Here is a 16,233-nt window from a genome sequence, read left to right on the forward strand (position 1 = left end):
ACACTGTTACAGGTGCCACATAATACCTGTTCCCCATTTATAAGAAAATCTTTTAGCCTGGCAATCATCTGCACTTTGGAACTCCCCGCCTATTGACATCAGGCAGACGTCTTCACTGTACTCTTTTTGGCACCAGCTTAAAAAATTTTGTTTGGGCAAGCTTACCCAAACTTGTAGAATGATATGTTTTTAGTTTATTGCTTATTTTATTTTTTTTTAATGTTCTAAATAGTTGTTTTTAACTCTTTATAATTTTATCATTGTATTCTCTTTGTGTATTCTGCTTTGAGGATTTTATTTATTTATTTACAATCAAGCAGTGTATACTTAATAGGAAATAAATAAATAAATCTGCCGGGTGCGTTTTCTCCCTAGAAACAAAACTATGCGATGAACTGCCTGGCGACTCCTCAGAGCACCACATCATGGCAAACCCCATGGCAGATTTTGTGGGGGGAGAAGAGGACCGAGCCCACCAACTGTTCCACCAATACAGAAAACGCTTTGGAAAGACCTACGACGATGAACGGGAGATGGAACACAGGAAGCACACCTTCACCCACAACATGAGGTCATTGGTTGTATTTGATTTTTTTTTTTTCAAACTGTCCTTCAGTCAAAAAAAAGGGCTCTGGGAGCCACAATAAGATAGTCCCTGACCTCAGGTTTACAATCTAAAAGGCACGTCGGAAAAGGGAAAAGGGACTGGGAGGGGAGAGAGGAAAAGCAACCTTATTTTGATAATGACTACCTAGGACTGAAAGATTTGAAGAGGAGGAGCTAGATATTGGTGGCTTTTCAAGCAGAGCCAATGGAGAGGCGCTGTAGTCCTATCTCACCTTTACTGATGGAGTATATTATAAAAAGGAGTACAGCGGTACCTTGGGTTAAGAACTTAATTTGTTCCGGAGGTCCGTTCTTAACCTGAAACTGTTCTTCACCTGAAGCACCACTTTAGCTAATGGGGCCTCCTGCTGCTGTGCAATTTCTGTTCTCATCCTGATGCAAAGTTCTTAACCCAAGGTAATATTTCTGGGTTAACGGAGTCTGTAACCTGAAGCATATGTAACCCGAGGTACCACTGTAATTATGAAATAGGTGGTGGCTGTGCTGTCAGAGTCAAAGCATGGGATCTGAAATCTTGCGCCAATATATTTAGATCTGGCTCTGATTCCTGGAGGTGAGGGGAAGGAGCATAGGGAGATGCTCTGTACCGAGTCACACCAGTGCTCCATCTAGCTCATTGCTGTCAACACTGACTGGCAGCAGTGGTTGCTGAATTGCTAGTTGAAGATCAGTGGGTTAGAGAGCCAATAGGAACACTGGAAACTCCCTTGAGCTAAGTCAGACCATTGGTCCATCTAGCTGAGTATTGTCAGCACTGACTGGCAGCAGCTCACTGGGGTTTCAGGCAGAGGACATTTTCACCCTTACCTGAAGACACCGGCAATTGGACCTGGGACCAACTGTACACAAAGCAGATTTTCTACCAATGAGCGACAGCCGTTCCTCAAGGGAAGTGCGTACTCTTATAATAATAATAATAATAATTTATTATTTATACCCCGCCTCCCCAGCCACTCTGGGCGGCTTCCATAAAAACCAAAAATACAATAAAATATCACACGTTAAAAACTTCCCTGAACAGGGCTGCCTTAAGATGTCTCCTGAATGTCAGGTAGTTGTTTATCGCCTTGACATCTGCTGGAAGGGTGTTCCACAGGGCGGGCGCCACTACCGAGAAGGCCCTCTGCCTGGTTCCCTGTAGCTTTGCTTCTCGCAATGAGGGAACCGCCAGAAGGCCCTCGGCGCTGGACCTCAGCGTCCGGGCAGAATGATGGGGGTGGAGACGCTCCTTCAGGTATACTGGACCGAGGCCGTTTAGGGCTTTAAAGGTCAGCACCAACACTTTGAATTGTGCTCGGAAACGTACTGGGAGCCAACGGAAACGTACTGGGAGCCAACGTACTCTTGCATATGCATGGAGGCACACTTGGCTTTTTGATGATAATACTGAGGTGATTGTAGCTATATTTGTCTGGTGCTGCCTTGTTGTTTTTAAATCTGTTCAATATAATAAAATTCATTTTAAATCCCAGTATCCCAGCCTGTGCTGAACCCTGCCATTTAACACAGGTTTTGGGGCTTAAGCTTTGCTGAAATCAAGACCCAGATCATTTGGGGCTCGCCCCTCTGCTTAGTTGCGCCCCTGAATTTTGACCTAGGCTTCAGCACTGTGCTCTGAAGCAGCTTTTGTTTAATACATTTATATACTTCCCTTCGGTGCTAGTTTATCAGGACGATTTACAACCGGGGACAAAGCACATCATTGTAACAGAAACGTACTGAAACTGTGTTGGTGAAAACAGCAGAATAAAAAGCAGCATAAACCAAGTATCAAAACACCACACTAAAAAAAATCTCATCCGCTGTCAAAAGCCTGGAACATTGTAAAAGACTTGATATGTGCCCTGGACGTTGAAAACAGTGCTATGCCACTTTAAAGAGTCATGAGCTTCCCCCAAAGAATCCTTGGAAGGGTAATATGTTGCTGAGATTTATTAGGAGACCCCTGTTCCCCTTGTGGGGCTACAATTCCCAGAATTCCCTGGGAAGAAGGATTGACTGTTAAACCACACTGAGAACTGTAGCTCTGTGAGGCGAATTTGGCCATACCAAATTTCTACTGTGGCTTATCCCTGTACTTCCAAGAACTGTGTGTTAGTGTTCAAGGAACCTTTAACCCCAAGAGGGTTAGGGGAGGACGACAACAAGCCTGAGCCGCCCCCTGCCCAGCCCAGCCCTTTCTCCTCCAGCTTTCCCATTGTTTCTCTCCCCCCCCCCCAGGTTTGTCCATTCCAAGAACCGGGCCAACCTCTCCTACAAGCTGGCGCTGAACCACTTGGCGGACCTTACCCAGGACGAGATAGCTGTGATGAGAGGCAAGCTCAAGACCACAGCGCCAAACAACGGGCTGCCTTTCCCTGAGGAGATGTACGTGGGCCTAATCCTGCCAGAGAGCTTGGACTGGCGGCTTTATGGTGAGTGGTGTTGGAAGGCAAGGAACAAATAAGAAGGGGATTATACTGAGTCGTGCCATTGGTCCATCAAGTTCAATACTGTCTACACTGACTGGCAACAGCTTTTTAGGATTTCAGGCTGGCCACTCTCCCAGCCCTACCTGGAGATGCTGGGGACTGAACCTGGGACCATCTGCATGCAAAGTGGATGCTATATCTCTGAGCTATAGGCGCCAATTGTTAAAAGCAATTGTGGTCCTATGCCTTGGGAAATGCAGAGGAGAGCAATAGAATCTCCTGATGTTTTTCATTTTTGCCTGAAAAGCAGCTGTGGAGACTCTGAAACTTGACTGGAGCAGTGGTACTTGGAGAAGAGGGCATTAGTCCCCTCCCAGCCAAATGCAGATATTCCAATATACAATTCCTCTGTTTGCCCTAAGGGCTCATCCACACTTTTTGCTTTCTCCCAGGAAAACCTGCTCTGTAATGCTGAATTGGAGCAAACCTCAATAGGGTTTTCTTTGGATTGATGTTTGCTCCAATTTAGCAATAAAGAGTGGGTTTTCCTGGGAGACAGTGCAAAGACAGAACCATTCCAACTCATGCCTAGAATGAATGGACAAGTGGGAAACCACTTTGATCTGTACTTTCTGGGCATGGGGCAAGTAGAAGTTTCCCCAGCACTGCTGCTCCACTCAAATGTGCCCCCTCCCTGTCCCCCAGTTTGTTTCAATGAAAAATGAAAACAGAATTAACTTTCAAATGGCGCATCCTTGAAGTTACACACCTCTGCTGCTGCACATCCAAGAGGAGTGATGTTGCAGTAGCTTGATGGCGACGGAAATAGTTGTGCAGGTGGGTCTCAACTCTTTTCTGCTTGTCCCTTCCAGGTGCAGTGACTCCAGTTAAGGACCAGGCTGTGTGTGGCTCCTGCTGGAGTTTCTCCAGCACTGGAGCCCTCGAAGGGGCTCTCTTCCTCAAGGCAAGAGCTCACCTATCTCTTACCAGGGAATTTCCTTTCAACTAATTTGGAGGGTGTTGGGGAACTCAGCGGATGGAAGCTACACAGATCCAAGCTGTTCACATTCCTGAGAAAAGTATTTATTCTGTTATTTTCCCCAGACCTCTGGGTGGCTAAAAACTCCCCAATACAGGGCTGCCTTCAGATGTCTCCTAAAAGTTGTGTAGTTCTTCATCTCCTTGACATCTGAAGGGAGGGCACTCCACAGGGAGAGCTACCCAGCAGGTGTGTCATTTCTGCTTACAAGGAGACATGATGGGGAGGTTGGTGCAGTGCATGGGTATGCTGATTGAAATAATGCATTGATTCTGCTGGTGCACTTACACTGCGCTGAGCTCCCCACCACCTCCCTCCTGGTAAGCAGTGGCAACGTCTATTTTAATATTTCATTTAGTACATTTAATTTCCCACTTCTATTCAGTAGGGGGAGCACAGAGCAGGGATACAAAAAGGCATCATTTTCCATTCCACATTGTAGCTATTGCATGCAGCTCTGTTTCCATTCCACCGCAGTTCATCTTTCACCACAACTTCACCTCACTGTCCACTGTGGTAAAATTGCAGAGTTGACTATATAAATTACACTGTCATTTCATTCTTCCACTCTGTTTATTTCAGTGTTAAGGAAACACAATGCAAGGGGTTTTTTGGCGGGGGGGGGGGAGCTTAATTGATGCATAATCATTTGTGGACTGAAAGCACCAACAGTGAATGTCAATCATTTTTGCTGGATTGACTTTCATTCTGAACATGGGTGAAATTCCTTTGCAATTTTCCAACACCCCAGGTTAGTGGTTTTCAATCCAGATACAGGCCAGTGACGAAGCTGCACAGCTTCAGCAAAGAAATTTCCCTATTTTCCACATTATGAATGTAACTTTGCTTCAGCAGTAAAATATGCTTCTTTTCTAAAGGGAATATTCCATGTGTGCTATCCTGACATTTACGGTTTAGAACTGTGTGGCTAAGCAAGTACAGCGGTACCTCAGTTTTTGAACGTGTCCATTGACGAACATTTCAGAACTCAAACGCCGTTAACCCGGAAGTAAACGCTTCCGTTTTCAAACATGCCTCGGAAGTCGAACGGCTTCTGCTGATTGTATTCTCAATTTTCTCTATTAAATTTGCAGACTGCCCTTTGCGCCTCAGTTTTCGAACGTTTCGGAACTCGAACAGTCTTCCGGAATAGGTTACGTTCGAAAACCCAAGGTACCACTGTAACAGTTTCCTCTCAACCAAGACTGACATTTTGCTTCTCTCCTGTTTCCCCAGACTGGGCAGCTCATCCCTCTGTCTCAGCAAATCCTCATTGACTGCTCCTGGGGCTTTGGAAACTATGCCTGTGACGGTGGCGAGGAGTTTCAGGCGTTCGAGTGGGTCATGAAGCACGGCGGCATTGCCAGCACAGAGTCCTACGGCCCATACAAAGGCCAGGTGAGAGAAGTCAAACCAGAATTAGTTTACTAATAAGCCATTTATTACACAACAACTCCCAGGAATCTTTGGTGGAAGCTGTGACAGTTTCAAGTGGCATCATAGTGCTTTGAATGTAAATATCAAATAATCTTGAGAAGGAAAGTCTGTCCAATCTCACAGGGTGAGATTATGCCCACCGACTCCATCCTTGGCTGCACGTTCATGTGAAAGAGGGGTGAGCATCTATACTGATGCTGTGCATTGGAGAGCATGTGTCCGGCAGGCACACTGGCGTCTGAAGACTTTGCCAGCAGGTGGAAACTCCAGCACTCCACACAAATGTGCTTCTTGAGCACGATAGCATTTGTATGTGCAGCATCACTATGTACATCATATGTATGCCAGTCTTGACTGTGCATAGGGTGGCAGGCAATGAGGTAAGGCGGAGATATGTATGGGCATAGAGGGTTGTGGTTTGCACAGTGTGCTGTAAACTGGTTGCCCGTCAGCAGTGTGGACAAGGCCAGGTGACCCTGTCCTCAGCCCTCCAGCTAAACTGATCTAGCCCAGACTAGAGGGGCAGATCAGTGAAGACGCCAGACTGCACATGGAGGAAGAAATGTCTTCAGAGAGCTTTTAGGAACTCCTGGACAACAATGGTGGTTAATGAAATGATGAGTGAAATCTTGGGGTTTTCTTTTTGGGTTTCATCCCCACCTGGGTGATTCTTCTCTCTTTCAGAATGGCTACTGCCATAGCAACGACACTCAGCTTGTGGGCAAACTCAAAGGCTACGTCAATGTCACCTCCGGGAACCATACTGCTCTGAAAGCTGCCATCTACAAGCATGGCCCCGTGTCTGTCAGCATCGACGCCTCCCACCGAAGCTTTTCCTTCTATTCCAACGGTGTCTACTACGAGCCCAAGTGTGGTGAGTCCCAGCCTATGAGATTGTGGCAGAAAACTGTAAATTAGGGCAGGGAATCTCTTCTAGCCTGCGTGCCACATTTTCTCTTGCTTGTGGGTAATCTTCCAGGGGCCATTGGCTAGGGGTGAACAAAGCCAGAGGCAAAACAGGGTAGAGCAGTGGGTGTGAATCCTACCCTTATGCAGTAGGCTATATTCCCACCTGAACTACATCTCTCCATCCTGGCAAACGAGTCCTTGTCAAAGTTACACCCTCAAGGAGGAAGTGGAGCAGAGCTGGTGAGGAGTGTGGCTTGGTATGGGGTAGGCCATGGCCTAGGAGGAGCCCCCAAGCCAAATAGAGCGGCCCAGAGGGCTGCATTTGTCCCCTGGGCTCAAGGATCCCCACCACCTGCTGTAAATAAAGTTGCACATCCTGCGATGCATCTCAAGAGCACTTGGCATAACCTGCACAACATCCCACATGGCTATTTGCGATACGGTAAACTCCTCCATGCTTTGTTATGGTGAAATTGGAAGCTAACGCCTCCCCAGGTTATGGTCTGAAGGCATGTGAGGCTACTGAAACAAATGTCCCAGGTCTAGGTCTGGTCAGTGCTTGGATATGAGTGATCACCTGGGTACCTGGAAGAAATGCAAGGCAGTAAATAAATACATAGATGCTGATTTCCACTGCAACGTCCTCTGTGCTATCTGCACAGACATCAGCCCTATGCAAATCGGAGCAAGGCCGTGGGTATCTGGATGGTCACTTTGAGAACAGGATTCTAGACTAAATAGGCCTTGGCAGGGATCTCCTGCCCTCTTGATTGCTGTGGCAAGCTGGAGCACCACCCACATAGATTTAAGAGTTTCGGGTGCCTACCTACTCACTAAGAGATCTACTTGTGGGAAAGTTCTGCACCCTGCTGCTTTCAAAGGGGAGTTGAGGTCCAGCAATACACATCAGCTGCAGCCAACAGGGCCAGTAGTTAAGGGTGACTGACGTTGTAGTCTAGCAGTGTTGGCAAGTCAATAGCCTCTTTACCTCTGAGGTAGAGGATGGTGTCACATTGCAGCCTGGCTGATGATAATCATCGCTTACAGAAAGTGTGCGCAATGGTTGTTACTGCAAATCATCAGCTGGTTATAATTACGCCTTTTGGCAAGCACTGCCAAGACCTTTGCATATCTTATTCATCATCCCGACCCAACCTAGGAGGCAGGTCATTATCACCACCCCATTTTGCATATGGTATTTGGGATGGATTGAGAGACAGGGAGAGAGGAAGAATGCAAATGGGTCACTCAAGGTAACCCAGTAAGTAGCTTTCTCTCTTCCTGGTCCCACTCTTAGGGTCTGGATCCTTGTGGGTAATCCTGAGTTCTAATATGGTGAGAGGAAAATGATCTCCCTTTTCTGCAGGAGGCCATTGCACATGAGGAACTGAACTCTCAATCTTCAGCAGTACTTTTGGGTGGCAGCCATGCTCCTGTGCTCTTTTCCATTATCCCACTTGTTACAAAGCTTGACTCTTTTCTTTTATTTTTAATCCATTTTTAGCAAACAAACGAGGCCAGCTGGATCATGCGGTCCTAGCTGTAGGTTACGGTGTCCTCCAAGGCGAACTCTACTGGCTTGTGAAGAACTCCTGGTCCACCTACTGGGGAAATGATGGCTACATCCTCATGTCTATGAAAGACAACAACTGTGGAGTTGCCACTGATGCCACGTTCCCGATCATGGCATAACCCGACCTTGCCTTGGGAAGCTCCTTCAGGGAATCCCAGAACTGATACTGTCCAAATATATATTTTGCCCTCAATCAGGACCACCCCCCCATACGCCCAAAACTCCTAGACATCCCTAACATATTTGTTTTTGTTTGCTGAAATCTTTACCCACAGGGCTGAAAGAGTTTTGGGGTTGTTGTTATTGTTGTTGTTGTTTTAAAAAAGCCTAATCTCAACTATACTGGAAGCTATTTCATGAAGGCTTTCCCCCACCCTGAGAAGCAGGGTCTAAATACTACCTGGATAAATGAAACCACAAAGTCCAGTCGTCTTATAGGGATCGCCCTGTTGGAACAAAAATAACTTCTGCACCTTCTTCCAATATTTTTGAGAATCCTAATCCTCCTTGTGCTTGCTTCTTGAACAGGCCCTTCATCACCCAGTCTCTTCTTATCCTTCATCCCTCCAATTCCTTAAACCCACTACAGTCATACCTTGGAAGGCGAATGGAATCCGTTCCGGAAGTCTGTTCAACTTCCAAAACATTCGGAAACCAAAGTGCAGCTTCTGATTGGCTGCAGAAAGTTCCTGCAGCCAATCGGAAGCCCCGTTGGACATTTGGGTTCTGAAAATAGTCACTTCTGTGTTTGTGGTGTTCGGGAGCCAAAATGTTTGACTTGCAAGGCGTTCGGGATTCAAGGTACGACTGTAATAAGAATTATAGAAGCCGTTTTCTTGGGTGTTTGCTGTCCCCTCACCATGAACCCCTGTTTCCAAAGCTTTTACAAAAAACCACTGTACAAACTGCAGCACAGTGTATTACGGTGCCAGGCCTGGAAATTTGCAAGTGGGTGGGGAATTCCTTAAGCCATGCACAAGCCAAGGAGCTATGTCCTTGTGGGCCCTTAGGTCAGGGAGGTGGAACCTGTGCCCTTCCAGATGTTGCTAGACTACAACTCCCATCATTTCTGAAAACCTGCCATGCTTGCTGGAACTGATGGGAGTTGTAGTCCCAACACCACCTGGAGCCCAGCAGCTCTGCATCCCCACATCCTGGAGTGCAGGATTCTTTTTACATGAAAGGTGATGTACAGCAGTTGTAGAAGGATGGGTAATCAACTATGGCTTTGTCAAAGCTCCATTCTCAGGTGTTCCCTCCTCTTCTGCATCAGCTGCTATGGCTCTTCCCAAGTGAGCCAATTAAAAATATGTACATACCATGTGTCCTTGTCTGTCTTATTACTTCTCACAATGCACTTGGCACAGGGTTGAAGCAACATCAGGAAGATCAAGCCAGTGAATAAAGGAGGGGAGGTTGGAGTTTCGCTTCCTGAAACTGGAGCTTACATCTCCTCTAGCTTGAGGAGTTGTGGGAGATCCTTATTCCCTCGGGTTTATAGTCTGAAATACGTGACACCCAAAGAAAAAGGGATAGGGAGGGAGTGAGAAAAACAGCAAGTGCAGGTGCCAGCTCTTAAGGTTACAGTTCTTCTAATGGCAGTTGATCTCTCAGGAGAAACAATGGAAAAACTCCTGCTCTGCTCTGCAGCCTGACAGCATGAAAAGCCAGGGGCCAAAACACAGAAGGCCCTGTCTGCGCTGTACAATCAAAGCAGTTTCATACCAATTTAAACAGTGGTTTAACAGTTCGTCTTCCTAGGGAATTCTGGGAATTGTAGCTCTGTGAGGGTCCTACGGGACCGCCTCTCCTGGTATGTCCCACAGAAGAACTTACGGTCTGCAAATAAAAACATCGTGAAGATCCCAGGCCACAGAGAGGTTAGGCTGGCCTCAACTAGAGCCAGGGCTTTCTCGGCCGCGGCTCCGGTCTGGTGGAACGCTCTGTCACAAGAGACTAGGGCCCTGCGGGACCTGACATCTTTCCGCAGGGCCTGTAAGACAGAGCTGTTCCACCAGGCCTTTGGTCAGGGTGCAGCCTGACCCCCTCCTCTGGCAATCTGCACAGAATTCTGCTTAATGGTTGCCATCAATTTGATTTTAATTAATTTTTATAATGAAAGGTTTTTAGAATGTTGGATTATTTTGATTGTTGTTAGCCGCCCTGAGCCCAGCTTCGGCTGGGGAGGGCGGGGTATAAATAAAAATTATTATTATTATTATTATTATTATTATTATTATTATTATTATTGGGGCCTCCTAATAGCACCCTTCACAAGCTACAGTTCCCAGGATGCTTTGGGGAAAAGTTATGACGGATAGTGCTTTAAACATGAGGAAAAGGGAAGTCAGGTGTATGTATATACTTGCCTGCTCAGACAAAAAAAAATGCCATGGTGGCACATTGCCCCTAGGCCTCATGCACACAATTATGTCATAGAGCATGGTTATTAAAAGGGATTCTGTGCTGGTGGAGTTTATTAAGCGTTAAGCTGGCCACTCGACACACCAGTTATTAGTGCTGGGAATAACTGCGTGGAAAGTGTTGCCATGATCAAAGGCGTGCATAATTTTGGTGGCAAATGCTTACTCCAGCCACAGGCCTTCATTAGCCGTCCCTGCCTGGAGCCATTTCGGTGGTTTCGGCAGGGCAGCTAAAGCCTAATCTGGCTTTAAGAGCTACTCTCACCCTATAGCTAGCCCTGAGAAAGATTAGTTCTGTGAGGGTGTCAGGTTTTAGGGATCTCTCAACAACCTCCGAGGACTGTAATTCATGAGGTGGGGGCCATGAAATCCTATGTAACTTCTTGTTACACTTTTCATAGACCACTTTTCCTCAAAGGAGTTCAAGGTGGCATGTGTGGTTCTTCCCCACTCTCCATTTCAATCCTCACAACAGTAAGCTTTATGACTGAGTGGGGATTGAACCCCTATATGGCAGTATTCTGACCCCTCCCCGCAGCCACAAACATATTGTAAAGGAAAGGCCCTGTATTTGACATCGTCTTGAAGATAAAGGACCATTAACAAGGGAGAACAAGAGCATTTTTTGGAAGTTTCCCATCAACTGTTTTTATTTATTTGGTTGATTGCACTTTCCGCAAAATACCTCGAAGCGATTTCACAGATCAAACATCAACAATTAAAAGCAATCCCATGTTTAAAAACTACTTCAAATGCAGTGCAGATATCGGCTGACAGCAAACAGTGTTAGAAACGCAGATATTTAAGCTAGGTGCCAAATGGCTCCTTAAACCAGGGTTACAGCTGCCAAAGTGGAATGGCTAGTTGCCATTTTGGGGCCAAATGTATTTTTCAATACAACTTCTTGGTTCCTGAAATTCACTCTGATTGTGAAGATAAAATATAATGGGGAGAATTCTACATGGTGCGTTGTTAGTGTTTCAAAACAGTCAAGATCCAGGGATCCCCAGGCATGCGCCTCCAGATGGTGGAGACATCAGGTGCCATCCTGGCAGCCAAGCATCTTCACTTGGTCACAAGTGGCCGATAGCCAGGTGCAAAATGCAAATTTCGAATGCTGCTGAGGAGGCGCACAGGGCACCTGGTCACTGCGTTACTCTGATAAAATGTTATTTCTATTACAAATTTAATAAGATTTCATATAAATTTCATATAAACCAGCATTTGGAAAAAAATTATGTAAGTCTGTGCCCCCTTTTTTGTCGTGTTTTTTTTTATGATGCACTTCTCTTTTCACCCTAACCAGGCAAACTGGTGAATTCTGGGCTCACCCAGTGTGGTGGTTGTGGGAACACAGCCAGTAGTTGCTAAGCAACTACAGTATAAGGAAAGCATCTGAAACACCCAACACTTCTCTGGGCAAAAATGAAAAGAGTGCTCCGGCACAGAGCTTTAAACTGTAGGGTCTGCCTGGAAAGCGTGGAGGAAAGGCAGGTATAGCTAAACCCCGGATCTTTACTGCTGAATCAGAGCAGACGTCAGTAGGGGTTTTCCACAGACTGACATCTGCTCTGATTCAGCCTTGCTCCAGAACAACAAAAAATGGATTAGCTGCATTTTAAAGTGTTCCTTGAAAGCCCTACCCCTCTTCCCATGTGAATGGAGAGAGGAATAGGCCATGGATAGTCATTGATGCTCTCTGGACATGTTCAGAGGCACTATCGTTATTACTTCACATGGGCTGGTTGATGCATTCCATTCCCTGGCATTCCTGGGACCTGGCAAGGCTCCATGGCAGGGGTAGGCAACCTCCTCCTCCCCACCCCTGGAAGGGTTGCATTTCATCTGTAATAATCTTGCACATGCCACTCCACACACCCCTGTTGCCCATTTCTGTCTCTTTGGAGAGGGGGGCATGTTATGGTGATGAGTGACCTTAACTTTCCCCCCTCTCCCTGCCACCCACATGAAATTAGATCTAGGGCTCCTCAGAATCCTGGAGCACAGATTGGCCACCTGGTTCTATGCCACGGTGGGGCCAAAAGAGAGAGAGCTCAGCCAGAATCGATCCCCCATTTTGCCCTCTTGTATGTTTTGTAAGCAACAGAAATTCCCTGGGGCATCTCTGCCAGCCAGTACAGGCCTCATGTCATCCTTTAGCTACCTAATCCAGCGCCAGGCACCTGGAAATACAGTACTCTCTCTGTCCCTGCATGGAAGGAACAATCTTGTCCTTCTGAGTCTTCATGGGAACTTGCCCCTGAGACGAGGGAGGAAGAGAGATTGCCTAAAGGCTTGGCAAAAGCTGGCTGTGAAATCGCTTCTGCGCTCAGCACTTTTTTAATGTTGCCAGGCAGGCAGGAACCCAGGGACACAGAGCAAGGGGTGGATTGGGGCTCCTGGCACACAGCAGACAATGGCAAGGCTGCCCAACATGTGAGACTCCCTCTGTGCAAGAGTGCAGCCTTTGCTCATCCCAGAGGGTCAGGGCAGGGGTGGGTCTGCTATGAAACTAATGAAGCTTAAACTCCAGGGCCTCTAATCCTGGAGGGGCCTCAGATTTTTGGGTCACATGACTCAATTATAATTAAAAAAAATAACTGCAGCATTCCTAAAAGCGTATGGTCTGCCTTGCAGAATGAATCTCTGGCAGCATGCCTTCCCCTTGGCCACATTGGGCGGATCCCTGACCAAGAGCTCTTGAAGCTGTCCAGTTGTGTAGCTTAAGAAACAGCAGCCAAGAGAATGGTTATTCACAAAAGCTTAGAAAACAACTTTTTGGACATCAGAGCAGCCTTCAGACAGGCTTCAGAGGTGCATATATTAAACAGTCTACATTTGTCAGGAAAGGTCAAGGAGCACTGGATTTCACCGAAATTCAGAGGCAAACCACACACCCTCTGGGTGGGAAAACAATTATTTTGAAGACTAGAATGGTATGCTGTTGCCACCTAGTGATCAAATCTGTGTATAGCACCTCCGTAGCCCAGCAGAAGGAATGGAAAATGTGTGTAGTTTGTCGCAATGAACTTCTCCACTGGCAAAAGACATGTAGGACAGTGGGGGAATCGGTATTGCCAGATGCATTTGCTGTGCATGGGATTTGAAGGAGAACTATACTAGCTCCAGAGCAGAAAGCTGGAATGCACAGCACGAAGTTGGAAAAGCACCATTTGCCCATCTGAATGACTAGGTCTCTGCCAGGTATGTTCTGTTTTGTTTTCATAGGAAGGGCTCGCCCACACTTCCTCTTGTCCTGTGCCTTGAAAGCATGGGTCCAAGCGGTTTTGCCTTTGCCCCACTGCTTTCCCCAGGAAAACCTGCTCTTTAGCGCTAAATCGGAACAAATGGCAATCCAGAAGTGGAGGGGGAAACAGAGGTGTGGATAAGTCCTAAGTTTCTTTTTGCAAAGCATATTTGTATGTCATTTTTCACTCTTACATGCGTTTTTATGCACCCTTTGCCCTAGCCTATGCATTTCTCTGAAAACTGCATTGCATACTTGGAGCAGTATGAATTCCAAAGGGGTGGGTGGGTTTCAGCTCTTGTAGTCTTTCAAAAAAAAGACTACAATTCACTATGCATGGCTTGAAATGCAAACTGAATTGAATTTGCCCCCCTTCTGTGACGGAACTCCAAATACCGAGTGGGCAGCCCACCTGTCAAATTTGGCCTGCAAGGCGTAGGGAAGACTGGCCCTATGAGTTTCCCCACCCCTGTACTACAGAACGGTCCCCCTATCGCTGCTCCTTTAAGGTCTGTGGTGTTTGTTAGTCCTTCAGCCACAAGACAAGGGCAGCCCAGTTTGAGTGCACCGTCCCTCGAGAGCTATGTTCATAATAGCTCCCCTTCCCTTGTAAGGCTGTAGAAAACCTACTCTCAGAAAAAAAGCCCAAAGCAGAGTACAGCAGAGCAAGTGGCTTGATAGAATGAAGGATGACCTGAATCTCCATCTCCTTTGTCAGCCGGGGTCATTGCATAGCCTTGTTCCCTCACCAGCTGTGGTCAAATACAGAGGAAGGAGCATAGCCAGGATTTCATGCTTCTGGGTAGCAGCAGACAGGAGCAGGCAACATTTTCCAGCCAGAGGCCCACACTCCTTTCCATGTACCACCCAGCACATCCACACACACTTCCACTCACACACTTCTACAAACACGTACCGGTACATAAGAACCATGGGCAACAAGTGGAAACAGTTGGTAACCGACTTCAATTTTAACCTGAAGATTGCCACCTGTCCAGTTTTAATTTTAATTTTAATTTGTTTGAATTAATTGTGGGACGTATCTTAATTTATTGATCGCTTGTTTTATGCATTGTCTTACTTGTATGATGTTAGCCACTCTGAGCCCGGCTTTGGCCGAGGAGGGAGGGATATACCGTATTTTTCGCCCTATAAGACGCACTTTTCCCCCTCCAAAAATGAAGGGGAAATGTGTGTGCGTCTTATGGGGCGAATGCAGACTCCTTGGCTTCAGCGATAGCAACGCGAAGCCTCCGAAGCCTGCGCTCCGGAGGCTTCGCGTTGCTTCCGCTGAAGCCAGGAGAGTCTGCTCTTTGAGGCTAGCGGTGCTCTTTGAGGCTAGCGGTGGGGGAAAGCAGCGCTTCGCGTTGCTTCCGCTGAAGCCAGGAGAGTCTGCTCTTTGAGGCTAGCGGTGGGGGAAAGCAGTCCCTTCTCCCTCCTGCGGGCTTTTGGGGGAGTTGGGGGAATTCCCCCACCTCCCGCAAAAGCCCGCAAAAGCCGCGCGCTCTTTAAAGGGGCTCCGCGGCTTTTCTAGGAGGTGGGGGAATTCCCCCAACTCCCCCAAAAGCCCGCAGGAGCCGCACACCCTTTAAAGAGCGAGCGGCTCTTGGGGGCTTTTCCCCGAGGAGGGAGAAGGGACTGACTAGCAGTTTCAGTCCCTTCTCCCTCCTGGTCGAAAAGCCCGCAGGAGTCACATGGGGCTCCTGTGGGCTTTTGCGGGAGGGAATTCCCCCACCTCCCGCAAAAGCAGGGATAAGGTCTTAGAGTAGCGCACAGGCTGCGTGCAGCCTGTCCGCTGCTCCCAGAGCTGCGGGGGGGGGGGAATCATATTTTTTTTTCTTGATTTCCCCCCCTGAAAACTAGGTGTGTCCTATAGGGCGAAAAATACGGTAAATAAAATTTATTATTATTATTATTGCCAAGGGGGAGCAGGGTGGCAGCATTTCTCCCCCCCCCCAAGTAAAACAATAGAAATACTTAACTAACTGACCAATCATGTCGGTTCTGCCCCCTAACAAAAGTCGTGCCCCCTCTTACAAAAATCCTGGCAACACCCATGTTAAGAACATAGGAAGAGTCTGCTCGATCAGTCCCATGGCCTCTCCAGACCAGCATCTTGTTCTCACAGTGGTCAACCAGATGTCTGTGGGGAAACACGCAAGCAGGATCGGAGCAGAAGAGCACTCTCCCCTGCTGTGGTTCCCTGGAACTGGAGTAGCCATCATGGCTGGTAGCCTCTGATAGCCCTCTCTTCCTTAATGCTGATTCCAAGCTCACTTCAGGTCCCTGAATGATCTCTCCCCGCAGTTTCAAATAAAAGTTTAAAAGCTTAAGAGACAAGATCGAAACCTGTGGGATCCCTTAGGGGAGAGGGTTGGACATGGAATATAATTACAGTACAGTGGTGCCCCGCAAGACGAATGCCTCGCAAGACGGGAAACTCGCTAGACGAAAGGGTTTTCCGTTTTTGAGCTGCTTCGCAAGACAAATTTCCCTATGGGCTTGTTTTGCAAGACGAAAACGTCTTGCAAGTTTGTTTCCTTTTTCTTAACACGTTAATACAGTTG

The 16,233-nt window shown here is 47.2% G+C and overlaps 1 protein-coding gene and 1 long non-coding RNA gene across 2 annotated transcripts in view; both read left to right on the forward strand.

The window, feature by feature from the left end:
- LOC309537141 (digestive cysteine proteinase 1-like) overlaps window positions 1-9,317 on the forward strand; it is a 33,117-nt gene extending 23,800 nt beyond the window's left edge. Inside the window, exons 6-11 of the mRNA XM_082231697.1 lie at window positions 376-571; window positions 2,848-3,041; window positions 3,911-4,002; window positions 5,314-5,475; window positions 6,199-6,388; window positions 7,928-9,317. Coding sequence (XP_082087823.1) covers window positions 376-571; window positions 2,848-3,041; window positions 3,911-4,002; window positions 5,314-5,475; window positions 6,199-6,388; window positions 7,928-8,115 — 1,022 coding nt within the window. The 3' untranslated portion in view covers window positions 8,116-9,317. The remainder of the gene's footprint in view (window positions 1-375; window positions 572-2,847; window positions 3,042-3,910; window positions 4,003-5,313; window positions 5,476-6,198; window positions 6,389-7,927) is intronic.
- A 991-nt stretch (window positions 9,318-10,308) lies between these two features.
- Window positions 10,309-13,733, forward strand: LOC309536712. The gene is made up of 3 exons (XR_014221710.1): window positions 10,309-10,347; window positions 11,726-11,909; window positions 13,057-13,733. It is a non-coding gene; the product is annotated as an uncharacterized lncRNA (long non-coding RNA).
- The last annotated feature ends 2,500 nt before the right edge of the window (window positions 13,734-16,233 follow it).

The sequence above is a fragment of the Podarcis vaucheri genome, assembly GCF_965113315.1.
Source record: "Podarcis vaucheri genome assembly, chromosome: 7".
Lineage (NCBI taxonomy): Eukaryota > Metazoa > Chordata > Lepidosauria > Squamata > Lacertidae > Podarcis > Podarcis vaucheri.